At 44.5% G+C, this 24,227-nt stretch overlaps 1 protein-coding gene across 9 annotated transcripts in view; it reads right to left on the bottom strand.

Moving 5' to 3' along the window:
* The window catches only part of plekha6 (pleckstrin homology domain containing, family A member 6), a 345,819-nt gene that overhangs the window by 43,227 nt on the left and 278,365 nt on the right, over positions 1 to 24,227 (bottom strand). For 8 of the 9 annotated variants that reach the window (XM_060845333.1, XM_060845334.1, XM_060845336.1 and 5 more), the window contains 4 exons: positions 20,315 to 20,490; positions 17,320 to 17,787; positions 11,833 to 12,313; positions 6,857 to 6,940 (listed from right to left, as the gene is read on the bottom strand). In XM_060845333.1, coding sequence (XP_060701316.1) covers positions 6,857 to 6,940; positions 11,833 to 12,313; positions 17,320 to 17,787; positions 20,315 to 20,490 — 1,209 coding nt within the window. The remainder of the gene's footprint in view (positions 1 to 6,856; positions 6,941 to 11,832; positions 12,314 to 17,319; positions 17,788 to 20,314; positions 20,491 to 24,227) is intronic. The other variant, XM_060845335.1, reaches the window with a different exon arrangement.

The raw sequence follows: 24,227 nt of genomic DNA, 5'->3' as shown, positions 1-24,227 counted from the left end.
CCAAGACAGATTTACACATCAAGGCCCACCTGCTGGTCCAGAAATTCTAGCTTCCTTTGTAACTGAAGATCTAGAATTTCATCCTGTCATGCCACAGGGTAAGAGGAGTCGCAGAGTTAGACAGCACAGAATGAGGAAGAAAACAAATAGTTAGTCAGAAGAAAGGGAACAGACGGTTAGAGAGTCCAAAAGGGCCCAGTTAGACACTGTGATACTCCAAGGATACAGTAAATAAGATAGGGCTCTGAATCTACTCATGCTGCTCATCAGCACCTGACCATTTCAAAAATGCTGCTGCACAGACTGTTTTAAGTGTAGTTGTTACTTCCACTGCAAGAAGGCAAGGCTTCTGTGGAAAACGGAGATGGTTTTACTGTCCAAATTGACATTTAATGATCAAAGAGGTTCCCTTGATCCCTAAACCAACTCTTTGAGGCAGGTAGACCTGCTCTAAGCCTGTCTGAATGCACACCAGCTACTCAGCTCTGACACTAAATCTACACCACACAGAGTAGAGGGAGCTGAGGGAAGGTTAAAGCACAAAGTGAAGATTGAATGCAATGATAATAATATGAACCCCCCCGCAGGTTCTACGATTGAAGTCAAGAAAGTTGAATAAATATGATGGGAAAGCTGAGCTTGCCCAGGTTAGCATTAGGGAAAGGTGGTTTAGTGGTAATGTTAATGTCCTCTATATTGGTGAGACAGGCCGCTTACTTGCGGAACGCTTCAGAGAACACCTCAGGGACGCCCGGACCAACCAACCCAACCACCCCGTGGCTCAACACTTTAACTCTCCCTCCCACTCCACCGAGGACATGCAGGTCCTTGGACTCCTCCACCGGCAGAACATAACAACACGACGGCTGGAGGAGGAGCGCCTCATCTTCCGCCTGGGAACCCTCCAACTACAAGGTATGAATTCAGATTTCTCCAGTTTCCTCATTTCCCCTCCCCCCACCTTGTCTCAGTCGGTTCCCTCAACTCAGCACCGCCCTCCTAACCTGCAATCTTCTTCCTGACCTCTCCGCCCCCACCCCACTCCGGCCTATCACCCTCACCTTGACCTCCTTCCACCTATCCCACCTCCATCGCCCCTCCCCCTAGTCCCTCCTCCCTACCTTTTATCTTAGCCTGCTTGGCTACTCTCTCTCATTCCTGATGAAGGGCTTATGCTCGAAACGTCGAATTCTCTATTCCTGAGATGCTGCCTGGCCTGCTGTGCTTTGACCAGCAACACATTTTCAGCTGGTAATGTTAATGACCTATAAATCCAGATCCCGTTCTGATGTTCTGGGGACATGGGTTTGAGTCCTACTGTGGCAGGTGGCGAATTTGGAATTCAACTAAGATCTTGACATTAATAACCATCGTCAATTGTTGTAAAAATCCATCTGATTCGACAGGAAGGAGATCTGTTGTTCTTTCTGACATGTGAATCCAGACCCACAGCATGGAGTCACAGCACAGAAAAAGGCCATTCAGCACATCAAGTCTGCACTGGTCAAAAATAACTCCCATTGCCCAGCACTTGACATCACAAGTGTACATCTAAATACTTCTTCAAAGTTATGAGAGTTTCTGCCTCTATCACTCATATAGGTCATGAGTTCCAGATTCCCACCACCCTCTGGGTAAAGATTGTTGACTCAAATCCACTCTAAACCTCCTGGCCCTTACCTTAAAATTAATCCCTCCATGATTGATCGCTCCACCAAGAGGAAAAGATCCTTCTTGTCTCCCCCATCTATATCCCTGATCAGTTTCTACCCCTCAATTCATGTACCCATCAGTACTCTCTACTCAAAGGAAAACAATCCAAGTCTATCCAGTGTAGTGTCTTTTCACTGCCACTCAGTTCAACAAATGCTGGTCGAGCTAGTGAAGTCAACATTCCATGATGTGGAACAGTTGAGAATACAAGGAGGATAGTTTAAGGAGGAGAATGTAGGGATGGACAATACAACTTATCTCCCAAGCCCTGCATCCTGCTGGAATATGGTTCCAGATGACTGTGGATGACCTCTCAGTTGTGTCCAATCTTATCCTCAAGGGTCAAATACACTCACTCATTTTCCCAGAGGACAATAGTGACTAATGGTTGCTACTTCCAGACCCAAGTTAAGATTAATTGTATCTGTCCTCAGTGAATGCTGGCATGGAATACAGCTGATGTCGGCAATCTTAATGTGTAGAAATGCAACTACTTATTCTACAAGTCATGCAGCATAGGGGTCAGAACCAAATCTCAGCTGCAGATGAGCTACTGTTAAAACTATGTGACATGCCAATTGTCAAGGAGACAAAAAGAAATTTTCACTCTTTGAGGCTTGCAAGCCTGGTCCAAACTCACTGCATACCAACTCCCCAGGCACATGTAAAAAGGCAAACGTCTTGTCCAGTAACTAATGTTTGATCCTCTGTTCCTAAAGGGCAACAGCCAAACTATTGTATTTTCATGACATATTGACTGCAGCTGGGACAAAAGAAATTCAAGCTTTCACTGTTAAACCATGAGAAGAATTCAGCATGGATTTTCAATCTTGATAATTAAACATAGAATCCCAACAGCGTGGAAGCAGGCCATTCATCCCATCAGCTCCACAACCACCCTCTGAAAAGTATCCGATACAGACCCACCCCCTACCCTATCCCTGTAACTCTGCATTTCCCATGGCAAACCCACCTTGTCTGCACATCCCTGCACATTCTGGGTAATTTACCACGGTCAACCCATCTCACCCACCCATCTTTGGACTGTGGGAGGAAACCAGAGCACCCAAAGGAAATCCACACAGACACGGGGAGAATGTGCAAACTCCACACAGACAGTCACCCGAGGCTGGAATGAAACCCAGGTTCCTGGCAGTACGAGCCATTGTGCCGCCCATTAACATGGCTGGAGTAACTGAATTTGATTTTAGTGACTGACCTGAATCTTAACTAAGACTTAGGCTTGAGACTCTGCTGTCTAGCATTATCCATTCTCCAGCTCTCCTTCTCCCATCACACCTATTCTCAACAATTTCAGCTGGCTCCCCGCTACTCAATGCTTCAAACTCAAAATCCTCACCTTCAGAACCTTTTCATAACCTTGCACGTCAATCGCTCCCAGCCCATGAATTCTGGTTCTCTGATACCATGTGTTAGTCATCCCTCCATTTCACTATATTAATCATCACAATCCCTGCATCCCACCAAACTTTTGTAACTTGATCCCTAAATTGTTCCAAACTTCATGGTTATGGGACTCCTTTAAACGTCTTTCTTCAATCATGTTTCAAACTGTTTCTCCTCAACGTTTTGCACACATTTGCTGTGAAGCATCTTAGGACGTCTTTCTGTGTGAAGGCACTCTGTAATTATTTAAAACAGAGGAAACAATAACACACTGGTAATGTTACTGGACTAATAATCCACACATTTGGACTAATTCATCTCTGACATGGGTTCAATGCCGTACCACAGCATAGGGACAAAAAGATGTACAGCACGGAAACAGACCCTTTGGTCCAACCATGCTGACCAGTTAACCTAATCTGATCTAGTCCCATTTGCCGGCACTTGGCCCATATCCCTCTAAACCCTTCCTATTCATATACTTATCCCAATGCCTTTTAAATGCTGTAATTGTACCAGCCTCCACCACTTCCTCTGCCAGCTCATTCCATATACGTACCACCTTCTGTGTGAAAAGGTTGCCCCCTTTGGGCGGCACGGTGGCACAGTGGTTAGCACTGCTGCCTCACAGCGCCTGAAGACCCGGGTTCAATTCCCGACTCAGGCGACTGACTGTGTGGAGTTTGCACATTCTCCCCGTGTCTGCGTGGGTTTCCTCCGGGTGCTCCGGTTTCCTCCCACAGTCCAAAGATGTGCGGGTCAGGTGAATTGGCCATGCTAAATTGCCCGTAGTGTTAGTTAAGGGGTAAATATAAGGGTATGGGTATGGGTGGGTTGCGCTTCGGCGGGTCGGTGTGGACTTGTTGGGCCGAAGGGCCTGTTTCCACACTGTAAGTAATCTAATCTAATCTTAGGTCCCTCTTACATTTTTCCCCTCTCACCCTGAACCTATGCCCTCTCATTCTGGACTTCCCACCCCAGGGAAAAGACTTTGTCTATTTATCCTATCCGTGCACCTCATAATTTTGTAAACCTCTATAAGGTCACCCCTCAGCCTCTGACACTCCAGGGAAAACAGCTCCAGCCTATTCAGACTGTCCCTATAGCTCAAATCTTCCAACCCTGGCAACATCCTTGTAAATCTCTTCTGAACCCTGTAACGTTTCACAACATCTTTCCGAAAGGAAGGAGACCAGAATTGCACGCAATATTCCAACAGTGGCCTAACCAAGTCCTGTACATCCACAATATGACCTCCCAAAAGGAAAGCATACCAAATGCATTTTTCACTATCTTATCTGCCTGCGACTCCACTTTCTACAAACCTCCACTCCAAGACCCCTTTGTTCAGCAACACTCCCCAGGACCTTACCATTAAGTGTATAAGTCCTGCACTGATTTCTTTTTCCAAAATGCAGCACCTCACAATTATCTAAACTCCATTTGCCACTCCTCAGCCAATTGCCCCATCTGATCAAGGTCCCACTGTAATCTAAGGTAACTTTCTTCGCTGTCCACTACACCTCCAATTTTGTTGTAATTGGAGGATTTTTAATTTAATGGAAAAAATAATCTGGAATAAAATGCTAGTCTCACTAACCATTAACATGGGAATTCTGGATGGCTGTAAAAGTGCACTTTCTTCACTAACGTGCCTCAAGTCTGGCCTAATGTGACTCCAGACCCAACAGTGATGTTATTGGCCCTAATTGCCCACTGAAATGGTCTGCCAAACAACTGAGTTGAACCAAACTGTAAAAGTTGACAAAGGTGATCAGATATAGGGGTAATAAATGATGGACTTGTCAGTGACACTCACGTTCTAAGAATAAATGAAGGAGAAAGACATGGGTCAACTTTAACTGTTGCCTTTGTTCCTTGCCCTTTCAATTATGTTCTAACCCAGTAACTTCAAACTGTCCTCTGTTACACCCACAATGTCATGAGTAAAGGACTAAACCATATTGTACTTCAATTTTCAAAAAATATAACAGGGTGACATATTGAATTGCTCTGTGTGACTCTACAGTGAAAATGTCTCATAGCTACACAGCAGCTCTTTAATTCTGTTGTAAACATCTGTTTCAGGGGAATCGAACAAACTGAAGTGTCAGCTACACAGGTCAGGAAAGCATGCCTGACAGTAAATATGCTGCTGGTATCAGGGATTAAAAAATGTCAGTGGTACCTTGATTTTTGGCCCAGCAATGGTAGCATACCAATGCACTGGCAACTTTTAAAGTGTCACTGGTAGAGTTTGGGAGCGGTGGTAAGATGGGTTTACCCATAGAGAGCAGTGGTTCCTCGTGACTATTGCACAATTTTTTCTTCTGGTAGTCTCGGAATAAATTGTTGAGACTTCCAAACTTCATCTTGGTTGGCAGGATGGAGTGGGGGGGGGGGAAATGAAGGGGTGACTGAAATGGATTATAACGTTTCTACAAGGGCTTAGGCAGATAGGAGCAGAACCATCTCGCTGGACACATCCTTTCAGACAGTGGCAAAAGAATCGGTGTTTGCAATAGTCAGTCAATACAGCTGGGATAAAGTTTCAGTGGTCTAAAGGAAAATAAGTATTTTATGATTTACTGATTAGTGGGCTACTCTCATTTGCTGAGAATTATATAAAATTTACAGCATGCATGCAAGCAGTGCAGCCCATTGGATCTGAGTTGGTGTTTATGTCCCATATCAGTCTCATGGTAACCTACTGGCATCATCACTAATTATTAACTTAGCGACCCAGGCAACTTATTGGAGACACTGGTTCAAATCTTGCTTTGGCAGATGGTGGAGTTTGAATCCAATAAAAATCTGAATTAAGAGTGTAATGGTGACCATGAAACTATTGTCAATTGTCAGGCAAAACTGAATGCGATCAGCAAAGTCTTTTTAGGGATGGAAATCTGCTTTCCTTACCTGGTCTGGCCAACATGTGACTCCAGACCCAATGGCCCTCTGGGAAATTAGGGACTGGCAATAAATGCTGGCCTGGCCAGCAACATCCACATACTGTGAATGAGTGAAACAAAAAACTGTTCAGGGGATGTGAGTATCACTGGTCTGGCCAATATTTGTTGTCCGTTCCTTAATGTCTGTAAGAAGATGATGGTGAACCACCCTACTTGCATTGCAGGCCACGTGGAATAGCAAGCCCCCTCCCCCCCACCCCAGTTGTGTTAGGGAGGAATTTCCAAGACTCTGACTCAGTGAAAGTGAAAGAATGGTGATCTCGCTCCAAGTTCTGGGTGAGGGGATCCTGGAGGGGAACTTGCAGATGGTGGGTTTTTCAACACTACTACCACACTTGCCTTTCCAGGTGGTAAAGCTCGCAGGTTTGGAGGGTACTGATGAAGAATGTCATTGCTTGGGGCATTTGCATTCTTGGGTCTTAGCAGAAACTAGGCCTTGTTGTCAAGGTCCTGCAAATAGAAACCTAAAGCTACGTCCAAAGATGTGAATTTTCACTGTTATCAATATCCAAAAATGAATCAGCAACAGGAACCATTCTCTATGAATTGCAAGTGGTGCTTCCAGGTTAGAACTAACTACAGAATAAGCCATGAAAATATTGTTGGGGAATCAAACATGCCAAACATCAATGTGCCAGAAATTTTGCAATACATGGAGAGTCCAGAAGTTATGGTTTATGACATCCCCTTCTTTCATTTGCTTATTACAGTTTTCTTGCATGAATCCAAATGAATTTACATTGCAAGTCATTTTCAGAACCTACCATTCTGTCCTGCATTGAGCGAGAGGCAGTGAAGTGATATGGCTGCAGTCCAGACAGCCTCCTGTCTCCGGAGTAGTCGTATTGCTAGAAACAAACAGGAAAAAGCTTTAATAAAACTCACCACCAACCACAGCTGATGCACAGGCATTCCTTGGAAATGCCTAACTAACAAGGTGAATGTTAATTATGTTTGCAAATACTCCTGTGAAGAGGCTTGGAACTTTTTTTTTAATTAAGTGAAGTGTTGTTAACTGTGCATTAGAGAGTCCAACAAGCAGAACTGATGACTTTGTGAATTTTAAGGTTTCTTTAATCCTCTTTCTTGTTCCAGTATGATGGTGATGCTGTTACAACCTGCAAATGTATCACTTGCCCAGAGGTGATGAGCTGGGTCTATTACTCCCTGAGGGTTAAACCTGAGCACAGCAAGCTGTTCAAGTGGGAATGAGCTTGCCCAGGCAATGTTTTTTTATATATGTTGGGGCTGGGTAGGGTCTCCGCCAGCCCCTGGAAAACAATGATCTTTTCTGGGCATTACACCTTAGGAAGGGTCATCTGACCACAAGGCATAGGAACAGAAATAGGCCATTCAGCCATTTGAGTCTGCTCCGCTAGTCAATGATAATCCCTCACTTCACTTTACTTTAGAAGGAGTACCTTATAAATTTAGCAAAATTATAAAAAAATTACACAAAATGAAGTTGTATACCCTGGAATTTAAAATGTTTGACTCAAGTTTCAAAACATTAAGGGGGACAGGTCGGGTAGACAGAGAGAGACACTATTTTGTCGGAGCAAACTATTGCAGATGCTGGAATCTGTACTGAAAACAAAAAATGCTGGAGATCACAGCGGGTCAGGCAGCATCCATGGAGAGAAAGTAAGCTGACGTTTCGAGTCCAGATGACTCTTTATCAGAGCTGATGTGACTCCCATTTCTTCCCTTTGTTTTAGCTATATTTGTTACATTCTCTGTCACCATGTCTTCTCTCCCCTTCCCCCACTCTGGTGAGACTATGTCTTCTTTCCTGTTTGGCAGTTAGACCCACTATGGTTCTGCCATTCTCAGAGTCCAGAACTAGAGGGCATTGGTTTAGGGTGAGAAGGGAAAGATATAAAAGGGGCCTTAGGGGCAAAGTTTTCACACAGAGGATGGTACGTGTATGGAATGAGCTGCCAGACCAAGTGGTGGAGGCTGATACAATTGCTACATTTAAAAGGCATCTGGATGGGTATCTGAATAGGAAGCGTTTAGAGAGACGTGGGCCAAAAAATGGCAAATGGGACTAGATTAGGTTGGGATATCTGGTCGGCATGGATGAGTTGGACCGAAGGGTCTGTTTCCGTGCTGAACATCTCTATGAGTCTGTGACTTAATCTGCACTAACAGCACCATTTCTCCCTCAGCACACCACCCCCACTATTTCATAAATGTTGCCCCCTCCACACTCATGTCAGCGCTGATGAAGAATTTACCTAGAGTGCTTGCTCACTCTCCACGGATGCTGTCTGACCCGCTGTGATCTCCAGTATTTTTTGTTTAGAGATGCTATTTCCACTGAATGTGAATCTAGCACTAAGAGGTAGAGTCTAAAAATTGGAGCCAGAAATTTCAGAAGAGCAATTAGAAACATTGTGAGACAGAAAAGGATGGAGAAATTTAGAATTCTCTTCTGAAAATTGCAATTGATGTCAGATCAATTGCTAAGTTTAAAATGGAAATTGATACAGTTTTGTTATCCCCAGGGTATAATGGAATGTGGGGTAATGGTAAGTATATGGAGGTCGGCCACAGGTAAGCTATGATCTCACTGCGTGACGCAAGGAGCTAAATGGCCTCCTCCTCATCTTCTATTCCTACATAATATCAAAATACTTAGAAAGGCCTAAAGAAACAGACACATTTCTTTCTAATTGTTGAACCTTCCCATTGTATTTTTCCCACTGAAATCCATCGCCTTCACATTCTATCCCTCTCACGAACTGAAATGTAATCAACTCCATTGTGCTGCTCACTTCCATCTCCTTTCCTGCAAATTTGGTATGCAAAGCTTTCATGAAAAGCACCTCATATCTTTTTTTCTCTCTCTGACAAGGGACTACATAAATAGAAGTGTTGGAAATATTCCATTTAATTTCCATTTGTATAGTTGACTTCTTAATCTTTAACTTGCATTCACCATTATTTGAACCCTCTGTCACAATAAACAACTGCCTGGTTCAAGTCAGTTTCTTTTCTTATTAATCCGAGAAAGCTGTACTGAAACTCCCACGTATATTGAATTCTGAACCCTCAGGGACCTTGCAACTTAAAGAGTCCTTTGCTGTGCTTCCCTGGGCCACACACATGTGCAGAATGTTCCTTTTTGCTGAGGGTGAATTTCTGGTGGAGACTAACATGCAAATTCCCTCCCCCCATGACTAAGAAAACTTGTCATTTCACCCATTAAGAGCTGGTAGGTCAGTATGTGTGAGGTTCTCAGCAAATGACAGGCCTTGACACTCGAAAATTCAGGGTGCCAAAAGTTACCACCCAAGCCAACTCCTCAGTTGGGCATGGCAGCACTGTGGTTCGCACTGCTGCCTCAGAGAGCCAGGGTCCCAGGGACACTTAATCTAAATTAAACCTTACAGACATGTGGAATGAATGCATCAGCTTGAAATGAAATATTGTGAAATAATCGAACATTGTTGAGAGCATTCTTGTTTGAATTAGAAGTTTTGAGTTCCTACTCAAGAGAAATTAGGTGTACAACTTATGTTGAAGCAGCAATGCAATGCTGTGCAGAGGGAGTGCTACACTGTCACTGGTACCACCTTTCACAACAAGGTTCGTCCAGCTCTCTCAGGTGGATATAATAGATCATACTTTGAAGAGCAACAGTAGCATCTCCACAACATCTTCACTCAAATAGCATCAATAAAGCAGACTATCTAGTTATTACCACATTGCTGGTTTGGGATCATGCTGTGCACAAATTGCCTGTCATGTTTGTACAACAGCGAGTTCAAAAGAAATTCATTGGCTGTAAGGGCCAGATCTGTGAAAGCTTGTTCCATGAATGAATATCTTTCCAAATCCCTCCTGCATTCTCAAATTAAAGGATGGTATAAAAATTTAGAATCCTTACAGTGTGGATACAGGCCATTCAGCCCATCCAGTCCACAATGACCCTCTGAAAAGCACCCCATCCAGATCCATTTACCCTCCCTTCTCCTATCATCATGCATTCCCCATGGCTAATCCACCCAGCCTGCACGTCTTTGGAAGAAGCCCACGCAGACACAGGGAGAATGTGCAAACTCCACACAGATCTTGATGGTATAGGTTCATCTTGGAGTGATGAACTAGCGATGTTCCACAAGGATCTGTTTTGGGACCATTGCTGTTTGTCATTTTTATAAATGACCTGAAGGAGGGGCTTGAAGGCTGGGTGAGCAAGTTTGCGGATGATACGAAAGTCGGTGGAGTTGTGGACAGCGAAGAAGGATGTGGCAGGTTACAGCGGGATATATATAAGTTGCAGAGCTGGGCAGAAAGGTGGCAAATGGAGTTCAATGTAGCTAAGTGTGAAGTCATTCACTTTGGTAGGAGTAACAAGAAGATGGATTACTGGGCTAATGGTAGGCTACTTGGTAGTGTGGATGAGCAGAGGGATCTTGGTGTCCATGTACACAGATCTCTGAAAGTTGCCACCCAGGTAAATAGTGCTGTGAGGAAGGCATATGGCGTACTGGGCTTTATTGGTAGAGGAATTGAGTTCCGGAGTCCTGAGGTCATGTTGCAGTTGTATAAGACTCTGGTGCGGCCTCATCTGGAGTATTGTGTGCAGTATTGGTCGCCATACTATAGGAAGGATATGGAGGCATTGGAACGGGTGCAGAGGAGGTTTACCAGGATGTTGCCTGGCATGGTAGGAAGATCGTATGAGGAAAGGCTGAGGCACTTGGGGCTATTCTCATTGGAGAAAAGAAGGTCTAGGGGAGATTTGATAGAGGTGTACAAGATGATTAGGGGTTTAGATAGGGTTGACAGTGAGAACCTTTTTCCGCTAATGGAGTCAGCTGTTACTAGGGGACACAGCTTTAAATTAAGGGGAGGTTGGTATAGGACAGATGTTAGGGGTAGATTCTTTACTCAGCGGGTTGTGAGTTCATGGAATGCCCTGCCAGTAGCAGTGGTGGACTCTCCCTCTTTATGGTCATTTAAGCGGGCATTGGATAAGCATATGGAGGTTATTGGGCTAGTGTAGGTTAGGTAGGCTTCGGTCAGTGCAACATCGAGGGCCAAAGGGCCTGTACTGCATTGTATTTTTCTATGTTCTATGTTCTAGACTGTCGCCTGAGGCTGGAATTGAACCCGGGTACCTGGCACTGTGAGGCAGCAGTGCTAACCACTGTGCCACCATGCCACCCTTTGAGTAAGAAAAAACCTTTTGCAGGAGACAACATAGAAATTACTGCCCAGACACAGTCCATTTAGCCGACTTGCCTTGGCTGTTCATCTTTCCTGATGAAGGGCTTTTACCCAAAATGTTGATTTTCCTGCTCCTCGGATGCTGCCTGACCTGCTCTGCTTTTTCAGCACCACTCCAATCTAGACTCTGATCGCTAGCATCTGCAGTACTCACTTTCACCTTTGCTGTTCAAAGGCAATTAGGAATGAGTAACAACGCAAGGCTCACATACAGAACTATATAATTATGTAACTAAACTCCACAAAGGCTCTAGTCAGAATACTGATGGGATGCTCTAAACAGTTTTGGGCCCCTGATGTATGAAAAGATAGACTGGAAACAGTTCACAAAAGGTTCGTCCTCTTGGTTTCTCCCAGGTCTGGAAGGACTGTCCTATGAGGAGAGTTTGAGTAGGTTTAGCCAATCCTCAATGATGCCAGCATGCAATGAATTAATCATAGGGACGTTGTGTGTATATTTAATCAGACCATTCAAAGTGTGGACTGTGAGGTGAGTTACCTTTGCACTGCGAGACCGGCGCAGCGTGTAGGCTGGGTGGCCAAACACTTCGTCCCTTCGGGCCGGCAACCTATCAAACCGGGCGCTCGGAGACCTCACCGGAGAGTAGACCCGATTCACCACGAGGGGTCCTTGGGATGGTGAGCGAGGTACGGAGCGGGAACGGGGCTGCAGGGACATCCTCCGCATTGTGCTGGTGATGTTGTCGACCTCATGGGTGTACGCTGGCTGTGCCCCATGCCACACGGGCGACCCCTGCCCACTGTATGCCCGCCGGTCCTGCCAATCCCTCGGCAGAAACGCCGACTGTCGCTCGTCGATTGACCACCGCGCTGTCATTCTGTCATAAGCTGGCACAGAACAAATACTGTCCGGCCGTGTACCAGGTTGTAAAAACTGCGGGTACTCATCTTGGTAATAGGGCGATAGCAGTCTATAATACTCTGGCACATCTCTGGTTGGCGTGTGATATACCTGAGAGCTGAAAAAAAGGGATATCATCAGTGCCACAGGTGACCAACTTATAAACAAAACCAGAACTCGATGGAGAAACTCAGTAGGTCTGGCAGCATCTGTGGGGAGAAAGCAGAGTTAACAGGTTAGGTCCAATGACCCTTCTTCAGAACTCTGACCACCGTAGATACTCCTTGTAGTTACAATGGCAAAGAGAGGCATGGTTTTTCATTTCACTTCCCCCCACCCCCACTCACTGTTTCTGCCATTCTACCAGGAAATGATCAAATTTTCAGCACGGGGAAGGTAGCATACTGGCTCAGTGGTTAGCATTGCTGCCTCATGGCGTCGGGGACCCAGATTTGATTTCAGTCTTGGGAGACTGTCTGTGTGGAGTTTGCATATTCTCCCCATCTCTCTGTGGGCTTCCTCCAGGTGCTCTGGTTTCTTCCCAGTGTAAAGTTTGCAGGCTAGATGGATTGGCCATGCTAAAATTACCTTGTAGTGTCCAGAGAAGTGGAGGATAGATGAATTAGCAGTGGGAAATGTGGAGTAATAGGGTAGGGACAAAAACACCGCAGATGCTGAAATCCAAGGTAGACAAGCAGGCGGCTGGAAGAACACAGCAAGCCAGGCAGCATCAGGAGGTGGAGAAGTCAATGTTTCCGGTAAAACCCTTGTTCAGATCAAAATGTCGACCTCTCCACGTCCTGATGCTGCCTGGCTTGCTGTGCTCTTCCAGCCTCCTGCCTGTCTAATTGGGTATGGGGCTGGGGCTGGGTGGAATGCTCTTTGCAGGGTCAGTGCAGACCCTGAATGGCCTCTTTACACAATGAAGGGATTCTAATTATGCCTTCAATTTTGTACCCACACAGACACGCGCTTAGCTTTGGATAGTAATCAGAAACAGTAGTATGAGGTGACTGTCTCTTCTCTATCCCACTAAGCTCCTTCTGACCCTATGATAGTGTCTGTAACGTCCAACTGCCTTCATCCAATCTCCTCAACTTTCCTCAGCTAACTGTTGAGCGAGATGGTTTTGTGCAATGGACTTATCTCCTCTGATTGCTTCAGATACGGCCGGTGAACCATCAACCAACTATTTCAAGAATTTGGCCTCTCTTCGAAGTATAGATATTTATCACCACCCAGGGATCATGATCAGACATGGTCATTAAAACGATTATTGGAAATTCTAGAGCATAAAACAGTTTGGAAGACCAATTTAAATCAGTCTCCGAGCATGTTGCTGGACACAGAGATCTTTAAGTTCCCAACACGGGAAGGCAATAAATGTCAAATATAAGTCCATTTCAGGAGGAGCTGAATCCCAAAGTAGAGAGGTTTTGTTAAACATATGCAGAACGTTGGTTAGTCCACTCTGGAATACCATGCTTTGTTCTAGTCTCTATATTATAACCCTAACTCGATATTATGAAGAAGATATAAAGACACTGGAAACTAAATCTATAGGAATGACGACATAACTGAAAGGTTCTGACCATCAGGAAAGAATGAATAGGCTGGGATCTTATTCTCTATAAAAGAAAAGGTTGAGAATCCATGCAAAGTGCCGTTTTCAAACAAACAGAAGCTTACAGGACAGCCCTTCCCGGATGCATTCCCCATGGCAATGACCTGACCAATCACAGTTGAGTTGCCTGGTTTCAAGTTAAACATCAGCTTGGCAGTTAAACTGTTCCCCAATACATTCTCCATGACAACCAGACAGGACTCTTTCCTCATGCAGTATGAATTGTTGTTCTCTTTGAGAGTTTTATGGGCGGCACGGTGGCACAGTGGTTAGCACTGCTGCCTCACAGCGCCAGCGACCTGGGTTCAATTCCCGACTCAGGCGACTGACTGTGTGGAGTTTACACGTTCTCCCCGTGTCTGCGTGGGTTTCCTCTGGGTGCTCCGGTTTCCTCCCACATTCCAAAGATGTGTGGGTCAGGTGAATTGGCCATGCTAAATTGCCCGTAGTGTTAGGTAAGGGGTAAATGTAGGGGTATGGGTTGCGCTTCGGCGGGTCGGTGTGGACTTGTTGGGCCGAAGGGCCTGTTTCCACACTGTAAGTAATCTAATCTAATCAGTCTTTGGTATTCTTGCAATTCTGTCCTGATGAGTGCAAGATGAAAGGCTTTGACAATATGTTGCTATTTTTCAGCAGTGATAGTACACAAATCACTGTGTACTATCAAATTGATAAAAATTTTTATCAGGTTTAAATACTTTAAATATTTAAGAGGATTAATCCAAAAACTAAGGGACACGAGTATAAGAAAGTCACTAATGATTGGAATCAAGAATTCAGGAGAAATTTCTTTATGTAGGGAATTGATAGAACTGTACCTTACCACCATGCTGGTTGAAGAGACTAATATAGATTCATTTAAAGAAAAACAAAAACAGAAATTGCTGGGAAACTCTGCAGGTCTGGCAGCATCCGTAGAGAGAAAGCAAGGTGTAGCAACTGGAATGAGGTCAGCTAGGTGTACCTCATAGAATATGAGTTCCCTGATTTGGGCTGTTAATCTGACCCACTCAGGGTGCCCTGGCTGACATATTAAAACATGGGTGTCAGATTTGCTGTTCACTCAGAATTGGCTCTGAGAAAGTTGGATCAGTATCAAGGACCCTCCACATGTAAATAAAGGGGGTGTTAGATACTGGCCTCTGTGGAGTTATTTCACAGAGTTAACGTTTCAGGTCCTGAGACCATTGAAGGAGATGTTTTGATAAATAAAGGAATGAAATGTAGCATTGATTGAGTTAGATGGGAGAGTGGGAAGTAAGTCACATGAACAGTAGCATGGCTCACAGGGCCTAATAGCTATCTCTGTAAAACTTTGTGTAATTCTATGTAGCATTAGTCAGCTTCCATTTTAAGACAACACCAGATTCTAGTCCCATCACTGTTGGTCTGGCAAGGCATTCAATGTGCTATCAACACTTAAGTTCCAATTCCCTGCCTAAACCCCACTCACATTTTACTTTCCTGTCTGCCTTCAATTCACTTCATAAAATCTAACTATTTAAAGGACTAGCTTAGCTCAGTTGGCTGGACAGTTGATTTGTGACACATTGTAACACCATAGGTTTTTTTCCACATTTTCTGAGGTCACCATGAAAGCTTGTCACTCGCCCAAGGTGTGGTTAAGCCACCTTCAGTCACCTGTCTCTAATAATGGATAGCTGAAACTATGGAGATGTTACCTTGGTTTTCCTAGCAGTGTTTTCCTGGTGATGGTGACTGGTTTAAGTTCATCTCTCCCTGTTACCTCTAGATTTTCAATTTCAATGGAAGACAGACTAGACCAACAGGCACAAATTATCCATTTAAAATTTCCATTCGTCCTCTGTTTCCAATTATAAATTTCCCAAACCGTCTCTGCAGAGGCCTTTGTTACTCCTTTCCTATTAAAATACTGTAGGAACTCTTACTGTCTGTTGGTATATTACGAACGAGCTTTCTTTTATACTCTGCTATCCGCATCTTAATTATCTTATTAGTCATTCTTTGCTGATTCTTAGTTAATCCAATCCTCTATCCTACCACAAATCTTTGCAGATGTGTAGTGTTCCTTTCAATTTAATATTAGCCTTTCCTTCCTTACTTAGCCATGAATCCTTCTCAAACAAACAGTCTTTCCTTCTCACTGAGTTCAATCTTTGATGAGAATTATTAAGAAATCTCAAAAATGTGCCACTGGTAACTCTACTCTCCTTACTTCTAACCTAGTTTCCCAGTTCACCTTTGCCTTCACACCCTCAGATTTACCTTTATTTTGGTTTACAACACGAGTCATGGCCCACACTTACCCCTTTCAAACTAAACTTAAAACTCTGAATGTAAATTTGGAAGATTCATTTTCAGACGTTTCATTACCATACTAGGTAACATCATCAGTGAGTCTCCAGTGAAGTGCTGGTATTATGACCCACTTTCTATTTATGTGTTTATGGTTCCTTGGGTTGGTGATGGCATTTCCTGAGGTGATGGCATTTCCTGAGGTGATGGCATTTCCTGTTCTTTACAGGAACAGGAAATGGCATCACCAACACAAGGAAATCTCAACACATAAATAGAAAGTGTGTCATAACACCAGTGCTTCACTGGAGGCTCACTGATTATATTACCTTGTATGGTGGCGAAACATCTGAAAATGAACCTTCCAGATCAGCGAGCAAACTTACATTCAGAACCTCAACCTAAGCTACAAATCTTCTCAAAACTCATTAACATAAAGCTCGACAGTGATTTGTTATTGTGGGGCAGCACAGTGGTTCACTGGTTAGCATTGTGTCCTCAAAGCGCCAGGGTCCCAGGTTCGATTCCAGCCTCGGGTGACTGTTTGAGTGGGGTTTGCACATTCTCCCTGTGTCTGCATGGGTTTCCTCCAGGTGCTCTAGTTTCCTCCCACAATCCAAAAGATGTGCAGGTCAGGTGAATTGGCCATGCTAAACTGCCCAAAGTGTTAGGTGCGTTAGTTAAGGGTAAATATAAGATGGAGGAATGGGTCTGGGTGGGTTACTCTTCAGAGGATCAGTATGGATTTGTTGGGCTGAAGGGCCTGTTTCCACACTGTAGGGAATCCATTCTAAACTAATCTTACCTCAAGGCTCCTTTGGCATGAGCTAATTGATTTACCTTGTTGCAATGTGTATTGCTAGCTCCAGATTAGCCCAATCCTTGATACACTCTAGAACGTACTTTAAGAAACTGACCTGAAAATACTATTCAAGCATTTTACAGGAGACCTTTGCCAATCTGTTTCCCTCCATCTATAGAATAGATTAAAGTCACCCATGATTACCGTGGTCCCTTTCTTACATGCCCCATCTATTTCTTCCCATAAACTCGGTTTTACAATATGGCTACTGTCAGGGGGCCTATAAACTTTGGCCACAAGTAACTTCTTTATTATTTGGTACATCTCCCCAAACTGATTGGCCATGAATGGCTTTGCCAGTGATGCCCACATTCTGCAAATGACTGAGATTTAACGTCGGGTTTTAGACATGCCCTCTCACCTCCTCAGTTCGTCCTGTGGGAGTGCGGATCTGCGCATGTTAACCCACTGTTGCAATTGAGTCAACGAGGATTGACGTTGTGCCATTTTCTCAGTGTTAGTACGTGGGACAAAGCCCCTTCGATGCACTGTATTCATCCCGTCCTGTTGTAAGTACTCCTCGCTGGGTCTACCAGGGGAAGCGTGTTGCCAGTTGTGCCCATTGGGTTGCACAGGCCTCTCGTGCCCTGGCTGAGTTCTCAGCTCTGGACCAGGGCTATTGGTGTCAAAAGGCACTTCCTGTACCATCACACCATTGACCTTGGCTGTTGGCTCGTTGCTCGAGTCCTTCTGCTCACTCTTCCTATCGCATCTTTCGAACCCGTCCATTTCACTTTGAACCCGATCTGAGTCGGGTTTAATCAGTTGTTTATGATTACTTGTGTGGTTCAGTTCCAAAGTAGATTTTATTTCATACTTCATCCCAGTGCTGCCAAAACAACAGAAAAACTCAAATTAGTGTCTCGTTCAATTGTGGTGAATGTGTTTTGTAACTACAGCCTTCCACCCCCATGCATTAGGATCACAGGGAAATGAGACATACTCAAATCCTGATGCACTCATGTAAAGTATCATCTGTCTGGTTAGCACACAATACAATACTTTTCACTGTATCTGGGTATACGTGACAATAATAATAAATCAATATGAGCAGGAGACCCTTTTTGATCGTGTAGATCGTGTGGAAATTCTCTACTGAACATCATGTCCCCCTTTAATTTGGGGAAACGTTCTGCAAATTTCCAACCTGATTTTCCCAAAGATAGTCAAACTGTCTATAGTCATAGTTGTACAATTTTTTTGAGAGTGGGTATGATGTTGTAGTGATTATATTGCTGCAACATTGAAACCTGGGCAGTGGAACACCCAACAGCATACCAGTTCAAATCCCATGACAGGAGTTTTAAGAATTCAGTTCTAATTTGCAATTAAAAAAAGAAAATCAAGAGCTGGCATCAAGGGTAACCAGAAAGCTGTCAGACTGACCCAAGATGGAAATGGTTCACTCAAGTTTTTCAGGGCAAGAAACCTGGCATCCTTACCTGGTCCACAACTATCTGTGACTTCAGTTCCACACTGATTTGACTGACCAAGTTCAGTGGGTGATAGGGCAGGCAAACTGAACTTTATTTTAAAAGGGATGGAATATAAAAGTAGGGAGGTTTTGCTGTAAACATACAAAGCAACACTCAGATCACAGTTGGAATACTGTGAATGGCTTTGGGTTCTTTATCTAAGGCAAAATATACTGACATTGGAGGCAGTCCAGAAAAGGTACACTCAACTGATATCAGGAATGGAGGGACGAACTTATCAGGAGATGTTGAGTAGATTTGGACTGTACACATTGGAATTTAGAAGAATAAGGGGCAAGCTTCTTGATATACACAAGATTCTGGAGGAACTTGACAAGGTAGATGCAGAAAGGTTGATTCTCCTTGTGGGACAGTCTAGGACCAGAGGGCACAATCTCAGAGTAAGGAGTCACATATTTGAGATAGAGATGAGGAGGAATTTCGTCTCTCAGAGGCTAGTGAAGCTGTGGAATTCTTTACCGCAGAATGGTCGAGGCTGGGTGATTACATATATTCAAGGCTGAGAGAGACAGACTTTTAATCAGGAAGGGGGCCAAAGAATATGGGGAAAAGGTGGGAGGTAGAGTTGAGGATTATCAGATCAGCACGATCTCATTGAACAGTGGAGCATTGAACGGTGGAGCAGTTGTACAGGAGATGGGGGTTAATAAATGCCAGCTATGCCCACACGCCAAGGATGAAGTTTAAAAACTACTTCAGGCAAAGTCAAGGCCATTAGAAGAGCAGACAGAATGAAGGAATGGAGAAAGTGAGGACTGCAGACGCTGGAGATCAGGGTCGAGAGTGTGGTGCTGGAAAAGCACAATCAGTCAGGCAGCATCCTAGGAGCAGGAGAGTCAACGTTTTGGGCAAAAGCCCTTCATCAGGAATAAAGCTCTGGCTCTTGTCCGAAACGCTGATTCTCCTGCTCCTCGGATGCTGCCTGACCTGCTGCGCTTTTCCAGCACCATGCTCTCAAGAATGAAAGAATGGGGTATGTCTCAATATATTCTGGACATAACTTGTGTACGTAAAATTGGGGAGATGGTAGCACAGTGGTAACATCACTGGACTAATAATCCAGAGCCCCAGGCTAAAGCCCTGGAAAACCTGGAATTTGAACTGAATTAATAAACCTGCAATTAAAAGCCAAGTTTAGCCAGGTGACTGTTCCAATGTCAACTGATGTACGTCTGACTTTGGTGTGGCTTGTAATGTTATCAGAAGATTGCAGGTTCCAGTCCTGCTGCTGCTGTTTTAGGGCTCTTATGGTGCAGTGGTAGTGTTCACAACTCTGAGTTAGGAGGCCTGGGTTCAAGTCACACCTGCTCTGGAAGAATGTTATGACACATCTGAACACATTGATTTAAATAAAAACACACCAAGACATTCAGTTGAATGGGTACATTGTGCAGTTCACATCAGGAAACAGACTTGCCTGCACTCAACCAACTCGACACTTCCAAAACTTAGAATGTAATGCCTAATTTTAGGGAGTTCTTGTGGCATTGTGGTATTGTCCCTAGCTCTGGTTCAAAAGGCCCATGTTCAAGAACCAACTGCTTCAGAGGTGTGTCAAAAAATCTTTGGATTATAAAATACCTAAAAACCTTCCATCAGGGAAGGAAATTTGCTAGTCTGACCTATGTATGACTCCTGACCGACAGCAATGAGGTTAATTCTTGATCATCCTCTGAAATGGTTGAACAAGCCATTCAACTTAAGGGTAATTAGAATGGTCAGCAAATACTGGCCTTCCCATTGATGTCCACATCCACAAAAGAATAAATCCTATGAAGCTAACAATGTTGTTCATTTTTGGCATGAACAAAAGGGGTATTCAGAATAGCACAATGTTTGTGAGTCTTCTATACACTGCACCTGTTCAATGGCACGGCCTGTATGCTCGCTGCTTCGTTCATCGCATTGATCCAGTCCTCCATCTCCGTCTTATTCTCTGCACTCAAGTAGTAAGTCCGGATACCTGCATGTTCAGCCTGATAATTAATGGAGCGGTCATTATTGTGAAAAACCTCTGGCTGTCTGCTTACAATCAGCTGTGGGAGAGATAGGGGATGTAATTGTCACTAGTGAGACAGACTTGGTCACTGTTTTGCAAAAGATTAAACTGGTAGACAACCACAACTGGAAGGCAACAACTTGACTTGTCCCGCATGCTTGGGTCAGACTTCCTCCTAACTGGAGGTTGGCATCAATGTGGAGCAGTGGTACTGGAAGAGCACAGTTCAGGCAGCATCCAACGAGCAGCGAAATCGACGTTTCGGGCAAAAGCCCTTCATCAGGAATAAAGGCAGTGAGCCTGAAAGCGTGGAGAGATAAGCTAGAGGAGGGTAGAAAGTAACATAGAGTACAATGGGTGAGTTGGGGGAGGAGATGAAGGTGATAGGTCAGGGAGGAGAGGGTGGAGTGGATAGGTGGAAAAGGAGCTAGGCAGGTCGGACAAATCCGGACAAGTCATGGGGACAGTGCTGAGCTGGAAGTTTGAAACAGCTCCTCCCCCACTCACCCATTGTACGCTATGCTACTCTCTCCCCACCCCCACCCTCCTCTAGCTTATCTCTCCACGCTTTCAGGCTCACTGCCTTTATTCCCGATGAAGGGCTTTTGCCCGAAACGTCGATTTCGCTGCTCGTTGGATGCTGCCTGAACTGCTGTGTTCTTCCAGCACCACTAATCCAGAATCTGATTGCCAGCATCTGCAGTCATTGTTTTTACCACATCAATGTGGGGCAGTCCCTTCACCGGTCGACAATGAGTTTGCAGCTGGCATTGCCAATGAGGTTTCTAGAAGTGACCACATGTGACAGGAGATTACCAGCCACCAGCCATCACTTGCACCAACCCCAGCATCTCTGCTGCTGACCTGTGTGAAGTCAAGCCCACTTCAGAATGCATGGGCCTCACCAGAGCAGGCTCAGTGTCAGCATTAGGCTGCCCATTTGCCCCCTCAACATCTCAAACAGGTTCCATCTTTAGCTGCTGTTTTCAGATCAGACAGATGGCAAGTGTTAGAGAGGAGGCGTGGCCCATCACAAACGATGTTCCAGACAGGGTAATCATGACAGCCCTCACAAATGATTCTCCAGTTGTGTTTCTCCTTCAGTAACTGCCATATTTATGTTACATTTAAACCCAAATTGCACACCCTTTTCGTATCCATTCACCAGTCCATTGTGTCAGCGCTCAGTGGGGAATGTGCATCTGTATTTCAATCAGCCAGTCTCCCATCTCTCTCCTATTGGGAAGAGATTGCAACACCCTCCCACAATGTTACTTATGATGTTTATTGTTAAATAGGAATTTGCTACTTTTCAACCTTTCACCACCTGATGGTAGCACCCCAGGATGGTATCCAATATCTCCAGCAAAGGGAGTTCACCAGTGCCTGGAATGTCCATGTGGGAGTGCAGACAGTGACCAGATTTTCAACCATGGCGAGGGGGCGCACATGGTCAAACCCAACACTACCCGTATCCGTAGTTAAAGCCATGACGGCTTGTGCAAGAGCCATTGGATAATGATCAGGGGCAGGGCCCAAAGTGCTTTGCACAAGCCCTGTTTTCTATGGAGATGGAGTATCTCAACACTGGGTCCCAACTTGAGCACTTACCCCACTGAGGCATCCGAACAAGGAGAAAGTCATTTTATAAAATCAAAATCAACTGAGAATTATGGAATTTTTAAGCTTGCAAACAATGTGTTTTTATTAAAATGCAGCAACTTAGGGAAGAAATGGAAGCAACAGGTTAAATAGTGTTGAAGCTCACGTTTCTCTCCACATGTCCAGCTTTGACTGGAGTCACATGTTAATGAAGTGTCTCTGAAGTTGCATCTCTATCCACTGGACAGCTTTAGACATTGGGAGCCTTTGTAAGTCTGGGTGTGGTTGGTAAGCAACACCAAATGTTGACTTATTGGTCAATGGGTAAGTTATCAGCAAAGTTTGAATAAGGTGTCAGAACCCATACAGTCTGGAAACTCTCTGAGATGCCAAGGCACCATCTTGAACATTCATGACTTAAAGGGTCGAAGGTGCCTTTTGCTACAAATGCTGGGCCGTGTGGCCAGTGTCCTGGAGTGTATAACAGTCTGCATCCTCTGGAGCACAGCAGGAGGTGAGAACAAGTATGGGGTACCTCTAGTGCAAGTTCACAAAGTGTGGCTGATGTGGGCAATAGGAACCTGGCCAGACATGGTCTCTTTGAACATGGGGAGCAACAAGCCCAGCCCTGCCCTCATCCAAAGACCAAGCAAGAGAAGAATAGCCAACATCCAAACAGGTATGCAGCACATTGAGGTGCCACATGGACTCCACATTCTCAAGGAGGGTCACTGGACCCGAAACATTAACACTGATTTCTCTCCAAAGATGCTGCCAGACCTGTTGAGTTTCTCCAGCAATGTCTCTTTTTGTTTTTCCTTCCAATGTTGGAAAGGGACAGGAGAAACAGAGAGTTTTAAAGATCATGGCAGCCTGCATTTGATAGAATCTCACTCTCTTGAGGTTGAGATTTTGCGAGGTGATGATTTTTGAATCTTGTGTCTTGTGCTGCAGATGGGATACAAACTGTTTTACACTCCATGGTTCCTGCAGATAGGAGCTGTAGGTCATTTGATTTAACACGGATACTGGTTCAACACCACCTCGGTTAATTAGAAGAACTGGAAATTATACCTAGCTGAGATCCTGCAGAAATTCAAGACACGCACAATGCAGCCACTTCTTGTACAGGGGAGTCCTCGGCCATGAGTGGAAAAGATAAAACGTCAGAACAACTAGCAGAGGTTAACAGAGAGAAGCAGCACACTCACCATAATGAGAATAACCTTTTGGAATATTCCTGGGTATTAAGACTGAAAGTGCAGAAGTTACAACCACTATTTTGGGGCAGAACTTTTTTATTGCTTCTTACAACAAAAAACAAAGGCTTTGAAGACATTGTGGTCATGTTTGGATGCCTAATCAAGAATTCCAAACTGATGCTTCAGAGATAAAAGTTCAAATCCCACCAGGGTAGCTGGTGGAAATTAAATTGAAAAAATGACAATGAAACAAGTAGATTGCGATTAACAGTTGAAAATGCGTTGCTGGTTAAAGCACAGCAGGTCAGGCAGCATCCAAGGAATAGGAAATTCGACGTTTCGGGTGTAAGCCCTTCATCAGGATTTTTACCCGATTGCGATTAACAGCCCATCTGGTGTACTAATGTCCTTCAGAGAAGGAAATCTGTCACTTTCTGAAAAACCCTTCAGGTTCAGCCTCGTTTCTTATGCTCAAGTGGGGGAAATGCACTGCTATTGTATTAAAGCGTATGGGAGGCAAAGGCTTTCTGGTATTGTTGCTGGACTGTTAACCCAGAGAGCCAGGTAATGTTCTGGAAACCTGGGTTCAAATCCCACCACAGCAGATCTGAATCCAATAAAAATCTGGAGTGAAGACTGTAAATGCATTGTCAATTGTCAAAAAAAACCCATCTGGGAAGGAGACTGCCATCCTTACCCAGTGTTGTCGGCATGACCCACTGCAATGTGGTTGATGGGTAATAAATGCTGACCAAGCCAGGGTTGGCACCAACTATGTATGGATGATTTAATATAAGACCTTACCTGCTTTGTGCCAACATGTGACTCCAGATCAACAGCAGAGCAGTTGACTTTTAACTGCCCTCTGAAATGTCACTCAGCGGTGCTCACCACCTTCTCCAGGCACTAAGTGCTTGCCATCTCTGTGACCTCATGACCTAAGGGTGAATCATCAAAACCTCATGCTATT

The sequence above is a fragment of the Hemiscyllium ocellatum genome, chromosome 26, assembly GCF_020745735.1.
Source record: "Hemiscyllium ocellatum isolate sHemOce1 chromosome 26, sHemOce1.pat.X.cur, whole genome shotgun sequence".
Lineage (NCBI taxonomy): Eukaryota > Metazoa > Chordata > Chondrichthyes > Orectolobiformes > Hemiscylliidae > Hemiscyllium > Hemiscyllium ocellatum.
This window is presented reverse-complemented; position numbering and strand designations above follow the sequence as displayed.